At 39.4% G+C, this 7,147-nt stretch overlaps 1 protein-coding gene across 1 annotated transcript; it reads left to right on the top strand.

The window, feature by feature from the left end:
* Positions 1–2,026: 2,026 nt before the first annotated feature.
* Positions 2,027–7,147, top strand: LOC108674055. Its single transcript, XM_018161954.2, has 5 exons — positions 2,027–2,086; positions 3,189–3,322; positions 4,070–4,273; positions 4,644–5,007; positions 5,391–7,147. The coding sequence occupies exons 2-5, from the start codon at positions 3,194–3,196 to the stop codon at positions 6,641–6,643; spliced, it is 1,950 nt and encodes a 649-aa protein (XP_018017443.1). The 5' UTR covers positions 2,027–2,086; positions 3,189–3,193; the 3' UTR covers positions 6,644–7,147.

Below are 7,147 nucleotides of genomic sequence, written 5' to 3'. Positions count from 1 at the left end.
ATCAGTGTTTTTACCCGCGACCAGTGTAGGGTTATAAGAACAAATTCGTCGAATTGTGATTATTCCGACTTCGTCGAAGGCAACGTTTCATACATCGCATTATCGACGACTTCTGTTTTTAACGGCTGTATATTTTTCAGAACATCTTTTGTATTGTTTTTATAATCCCGTTACTTTAATCTTGGTATTCAAAGATAACGCATGAAACGATTACATTTTGCAGTAATATAACCAAAAAACTAAATCAGGGTTATTAGCAAATCATCAACAGCGGAAAACTTCCAGCCCCTAATAAGGTTAAAAACCTGCGAACCACTCCACCCAAATGGGCTTTTTTGCAAGAATTATCATCAAATGATTTATTCAGTGACACGCTTGTTCGTTCGCCGTCGATACGAGGCGAGACTCGATCGAAGGGAGGGATTGGCGCTAAGACTTGGTTATTGACAGTCAATACGGCAATGCCGGTCTGGTGATACCGTAAAGTTCATTCCGCGTGGCCTTTGCATTAATGTTTGTGGGGCTCTGTCTAGAATCGGTGCATTGTCGGAATAAATTTGATGCTCTAGGACAATCTTTGAGTTATATTTTGTAATTAAATAATTTGTTACGTTTAAGGTAGTTTGTTCAAATCAACTCTTCTCGATTCGAAACCCCTTTGTCCATAGTTGAAGAAATATAACTCAGTATTCACTGCAGTGAGTGACAGAGAGCGCATTTTCTCGGCGACGAAAACTTGAGGTCACGGACGGACGGACACACGGACAGACAGACAGACGGACATGGCGAGCACAATAGTGCATTTTTTCCCATAAATGAGAAAATGCGCTAAAAAGCGAACTCAACACACCCAATCCCACACATTATTAGTATGGATCCATAATTGAAAATAAATGTATTAGCACCCGTTCTAGTAGAGAGTATCGGACAAGGCCACATATTTTTTGCTATAGTGAGCATAATTCAGCACATATCAAGCTCCTAGGAATAAACTACGAATTATGATGTAAATTAGACGCCTATAGAGTTATTCAATTTTTAATACAACACTATTTTGTAAAAAGTGTCAAAATGGGCCTGTTGCCCCACCCCTGGGGCAATGGGCCCATGGGCTTGGGGCAAGGCGCCCACCCTTGGTTCTTTTACCACAATTGCATATTTTTCGTTTAAAAATGATAAAACAACACTTTACAGTTAAAAATAATAAAATGTAATAAAAAATATGGCATTCATTCATTCATTAACAGCTCAAAATACAGGTGTGCAAAGAAGAATGGTATAAAATACCAGTCAGCATCTGCAAATCATTGGTCGAGACGTATAGAAATAGACTGGTATCTGTTGAGCTGAATAAAGGGTATTCAACCAAGTATTAAATTAAAATAATGCGGATTTATTGTTTTGTACGAATACTTTTTTCACCCGAAAAGTGAACATGTTGCATTGTTTTTTGTTGCATTGAGATTTAATTTCTTTTGATAGTATTTTTGAATACTATGCGTCTCTATACATAATTTAAATCACTTTTCCTGTTAAGTTTGTGTACTTACATACATTAAAATGCGATTTTTCAAGTGTACGAATATTTATTTCCCCCCACTGTATATTATAGTGACACTAATATTGACACTATTTTTTCAAGCAGTATTTTCACTGAAGGAAACTAATTGCCCTTGCACATTGGTCCAGTAGTCGCGTGGTTACTACAACTCACAATAACTAAGCGTCTTCATTTGACGTGCTTCCGGCCTAGGAAGGAGTTCATTCCCATCCGCGTTAGGCTTATAACATGATAATTAGTAGCGGTTATTTTTTTTTAGTTTCAGACTCCACTAGTGACTTCGTGTACAAGGATCATCCAACACCTCCTTTTGACGTTCAGCATTCGCCATTAGCTGGACATCTAAAAATGTTGTTTAATGGCCCAAATTTTTTCGTAAACTATTTCGATGTACTCTGTAACAGTACTATTAGGTTTGGACAGCTAAACTAAAGAGCATTATTTAATGCCTNTACGTGAGCATTGCGTCATCTGGGGCCGTGTTCGAGGTGGCCAGGGTCTGCCGGTCTACTCTGCGACCCGGAGGTGTGATCCTGCACAGAACCTTGACGTAATTTCAACTAGAGTTCAACTGCACATCAGTTACATTTTCAACTGGAGTCCAGCTATATATGGGCCCTAATTATGATCTCAACTAGAGTCTAGCTATAAGCCACAGTTGCCAACTCAACTAAAGTCCAGCTGAAAATGGCCCAAGTTACCGTGCAAAGTTATGTCCAAGCCCAATATCAGACTCTAGTAATCACGGCAATTATTGACCACAGTTGCTGTCTCAGCTTTAATCTAGCTATTGGAGGCATTAACCAGTGTTCAGTGAGTCATGTTCGATGACTTGCATCACCTGCGGGTTTATAGCCTAATTTTCTGGAAATAGATCTCCCATCAAAGTAAATTTCGACAAATATGGCATTTTGTCAACTATAAATACTGATACATGCAGTATTTAGAAATTTCAACCGTCTGTCCGTAACTTCACGTTTTCGTCGACGAGAAAATGCGCTCTTGTGAATCACTACAGTGAGCACTGAGTTATTTTTTTATCTGTTTATTCAAGCCATTTCATTACTTAGTATTTATGTCTATTAAAGCATTGAAGGTGAATTTCCCGTGTGGAATAAATTTTTTATTGGTGAGAAGTTGTGAAAAAACAATCGAATTAACCCAAGTGCTTGAACTTTCAAGAATTAAGATTGTTAAGCATCAAGAGGCTATCTGGCATCAAGTGGTATGTAGAGTATTAAATGTTATCGGAAGCAATGCAATTAATGACCCTTAATGCAATGCTTTGCCGCAAAAACGTTTACACTTAATTAAAGCTTTGCTGCAGAACCTTAAGTTTTTACTCACCGTGCGAATAAACCTCAGTTTTTTCCACATCGTATAAATCAAACTTGAGTTTCCACTAATTGAGTAGCGGTATCAGCGTTAAAGATTAGGCCATTTGGACTGTCCACGAATCTGACTATCGAAGAATTTATGGCAGCTATGGGTATCGTACCCTTATCTCACCGCTCCAAATTTGGAGCTCTGAACTTTAACCACTCGACCACCCTGCCGTCTTCAGATTCTTTACTTTAAGCCAACAATCTTTATATATATAACGGTGCGACATGAAATGTTGCTGCAGTTGCAATGCGGCACGGCGTGTGGAGTGCCTGGAGCGGCTGGAGCGAGTGTGTACCGCCATGCGGATCCGGTCAGCGCATCCGCTACCGATACTGCGACTCCCCGCCCCCTCTCAACAAGGGGGCGTACTGCCAGGTGACCACGTAGGCATCTTAATGATGGGCAGGATCCTTATGCATATGATATTTTCATTATAAAACAATTGCGAAACGTATTGTTTGATTATATATGTGGTTTATGTGATTCTTATCACCATAAGAGTGGCTTTTGCCGCACAAAAGACAATATTTAAGAGTCAGTTTCGTGATTTGCCCGATATTTAACCCACTACTTCCGCATGTCACCGTTCGGGAACATAACTTTTAACTTAAATTATACGTAAACTATTGAGTGTAGGCTGTGTAGCAACCTGAGGACGTTTGTACGCAACAGAGAACATTTTTAAAGTTGTTTTAGGTGGCGGCAGTCATCAGTGAAAGTTATTTGGCTCTCACTAGCAACGTATCCTTTTTGGGAAGTAGGCTTGTGACAATATTGCTCCGGTTACTCGGTTGAGGCGGTAGAGGGTTAAGGTCTAATGAATTAAGGTCTATACTAATGTTCCTTTATGTAACTTTCTAATAGATTTTACAGAATTGCCTGAGCATTACATATCCTTCATATAGTGTTTAATGCGGTTGAAATCCAGCTGTAATTTACGCATCTCATCTAAAACGACTGTACATACCTCTGACGAATTTCATGTCACTATCTCAGTTGAAGACTGCAATTCAATTATTCTCAAAGTTTCTTCATATTATCCTGCTAATTTCTTTTAATTTTAACTAAACTATTAACAACGGAATTATTTTTGAATCCCATCACACTATATTCCCGCTTCAGGGCAACGCTACGGCTGTCACGACATGCACTAACCCCGCGTGTGACCTGCCTGCTGTCACGTCTACATCGTCACCCAGTCTCCCCCTGGACCCCAGACTGCGCTCCTGCAACTGCGGGTGTCGACTCAACGTCACCAGCGGCCACTCACTGCTGCTGGATCTTGACACGAGCTCCTGTCGCGGCAACGTCTCGTGGCTCATCAAGGTAACAAAATTATACACGATGCTTTGCATTTACTTATTTGATTGCCTGGCAAATTATTTTTATGTAATAATCTTAGAAAAATTAATATATTCTATATTAATTTATCATCATTTCCATCATATGAATTATTAGCCAATAAAAATCAGCTTTTAACTTGAAATTAATTTTTGGGGCTAAGTTTATGATCGCTCAACAGTCTGCCTGAATTTCCATGCCAGACTTCGCCACGTTTTCGATGCATTCACTGTAGCCGAAGAACTTGAGCATCCTCAATCACCATTTTATTTAAATACTATAGAATAAAATTACGATGTTTTAAAATAAAGTTTCGAATGTGTAAAATGTTATAATTTTTCTCAATTCTTGGCAGTCACCGGACGGCGAGAGCGTGATGGCAGCGCTGAGCAGAGCGTCGCTTCTGGCTGGCGGTCAGTGGGTGAAAGTGCGGGACGGGAATCGGTCTACTTCACCGCTGCTCCTCACACTTCCCACTCTACCTCGCCACACACCAGGGATCTTCTTAACTACACATATGCTCATGGCGACAACTCTTACTGGGATCCAAGAAGAAAAACGATGGAATAAATTTAACAGCGAGAAAAACACGTTTGATCCTTGGTGGCTTATCAGATCTTCCTCTGAATGGCTGAGGCTCGAAGTGCATACCCTAACTAACGTGAGCAACGAAACTATCATCCCTCATCTTGGCTTCACCCTGCTAGCGCGGCCTGCCGGTGAGTCGGAAATAACCCTGCATGCGATTTGATACAGATTTGTGAACGTTCTTTCTGTTTTGTTGCCGGGTACACCTTGTTATTGGTGATACGCATATATTGAAATACATGTATTGATATACGCATGTATATCAATATTGATATTGATATACGCATGTATTGATATACATGCGTATCATGTTATGTTATGTTATGTTATGTTATTGATATACGCATGTATTGATATACATGCGTATATCATTGATCTCGGTTAATGCACGCGTAGGTTTGAAGAAACAAACCACATGTGGCAGTGTTAAAATTGATGATGTGTTTAAATTGATAGTATTTTGTAAATCTTAAGCCTAATTAACCACTTAAACTTTATATTTTTTTGCATACAGGTGCAATGTGGCCCCATCATGTTGAGGAAGAGTTGTTCGTTTCCAAAGACGTACAAGCAGTGGGCTGGATTTCTTACGCCTCTGTGGTGAACTTCTTCGCTTTGGTGTTTATTGCTATTATTCTTTGCCTAATAGTCGTGTTTGTTGTCGCATATCGGTTTCAGTACCGTGTATATCGCAAGTCTAAGATGGAATCTGATTCTTTGAGCGACTCTTTCGGTAGCTCGAGCGATTTATTGGAACAGCAGTCATCCAAACGACTGCCTTCGCTGCACACTCTTGCCGAGGTCCTGTCTCTGGCATCGTTGTCGTTTGGTCGCCGCGACACACAGAGCAACTACACACAACTCACAGACAGAAATTGTGTGCCGTTAAGAAATAAAACAGGTTTCACGTCGATGCCTTCGTCCCCTTTTTGTGGTAGAGCTCCGTTCATGAGGGCGAAAAATTCACGGCGATGTGAGACCAATCGACGCTCTGCTTCATGTGAAGAACTAGAGTCCAGGTTTATATTCCCCATAAAGGAAGAGAATGTAATGACAACTTCTATTTCTGAAGTAGAAATTAGTTCATCTTGCAAGGAAGATAGTGGAAATGAAAGTCCAAGCAAAGAATCGGCTAAAAAGTTGGGAAAGAAATCTTTGATCAAGAAACCCCAAACAATTAAAGGAAGCTTTGCTTACGTTACGAAAGTCAAAGATCTCAATGGCAGCCGGTTACGAGAGAAAAATTCTAGTAGCAATTCGCCGAAAATACCGAGCCATCTAAAATTGAATCTTAAAAATACGGGAAATGGAAGAAGGCAATCACCTATTACTGTTGGTAAAATATCTTCCATTGCAACCGCTCATGCGAGTTCGACCTCGGAGTTGTCAATGACTGGAGCAGATCTCGAGTTTGATTATTACGACTACAACATGGATAACGCGTCAGCTGTTCCTGGGTCACTGTTTGGTCTCGACCCCACGCTTATGCCGTGGCTTCCGTCCATTTTGAACATCGATGAGATTGATGAAGAAGATGATATTTATACATCAACACGCCATCCATTTTCAGTTTCTGTGTCGACATTGACTCGAGATGATGAAGTGAAGGAAAGCATTCCATTACAAGATATGGCATCACTTGACGGGAGAGCGAAGACTACAGGTCTTGCTGAGAACTCTGACATGTCAGCTTCTAAAGCGATTAGTCTGTCAAGTTCCGATAATTCCGATGAAATTAAATTTGCTGATGATTCTGGAGAAGAGTGATGGCTTCTGAATACGTGATAATTTTCAGTTGATGTATTATAAGTATATAACTCTTTTAGCAATAAATGTGTAAAATGAACCAAGTTCTTTATGGCAATAAAGGCCATTTGGAAATAAATAATGATGTCCTACCTCACTGCCAAACTAGCTAAATGTGGACTTCAATTCAAGCTTTGGCAAATGCAAGTAACTATTTAGGTTGATGGAACACTGAAAATAAAATTAAATACTCTTTATCGCTTTTTCATTGTGATTTAAGACTGTCAAAAGACGCTGAATTATATTTTTACAGTAATTTTCCACATGCTGACTTTTCTAGTCATTAATGCCTTAAGTGTCCAACATCTTCGTAAAGTATTTTAATACATTCTGCACTTGAAGATTTTATTCAAGTCTGTAAATATTATTGCATAGTTCATACATTTTTCTACCGTTTTTAACACAATATCACACAATATCATATCATAATATCACAATGAAATTGATTATATTAGTCAAAATTTT

The sequence above is a fragment of the Hyalella azteca genome, unplaced genomic scaffold (genome assembly GCF_000764305.2).
Source record: "Hyalella azteca isolate HAZT.00-mixed unplaced genomic scaffold, Hazt_2.0.2 contig10128, whole genome shotgun sequence".
NCBI classification, from domain to species: domain Eukaryota; kingdom Metazoa; phylum Arthropoda; class Malacostraca; order Amphipoda; family Hyalellidae; genus Hyalella; species Hyalella azteca.
The sequence above is the reverse complement of the archived record's forward strand: the minus strand, read 5'-3'. Positions and strand labels throughout refer to the sequence as shown.

Bases quoted from the DNA above. Each gene is read 5' to 3' on its own strand.
- LOC108674055 (XM_018161954.2), top strand. From the start codon at position 3,194: ATGCGGCACGGCGTGTGGAGTGCCTGGAGCGGCTGGAGCGAGTGTGTA. The intron at 4,274-4,643 runs GTAACAAAATTA...AATTCTTGGCAG, and splicing joins ACGTCTCGTGGCTCATCAAG to TCACCGGACGGCGAGAGCGT. The intron at 5,008-5,390 runs GTGAGTCGGAAA...TTTTGCATACAG, and splicing joins CCTGCTAGCGCGGCCTGCCG to GTGCAATGTGGCCCCATCAT.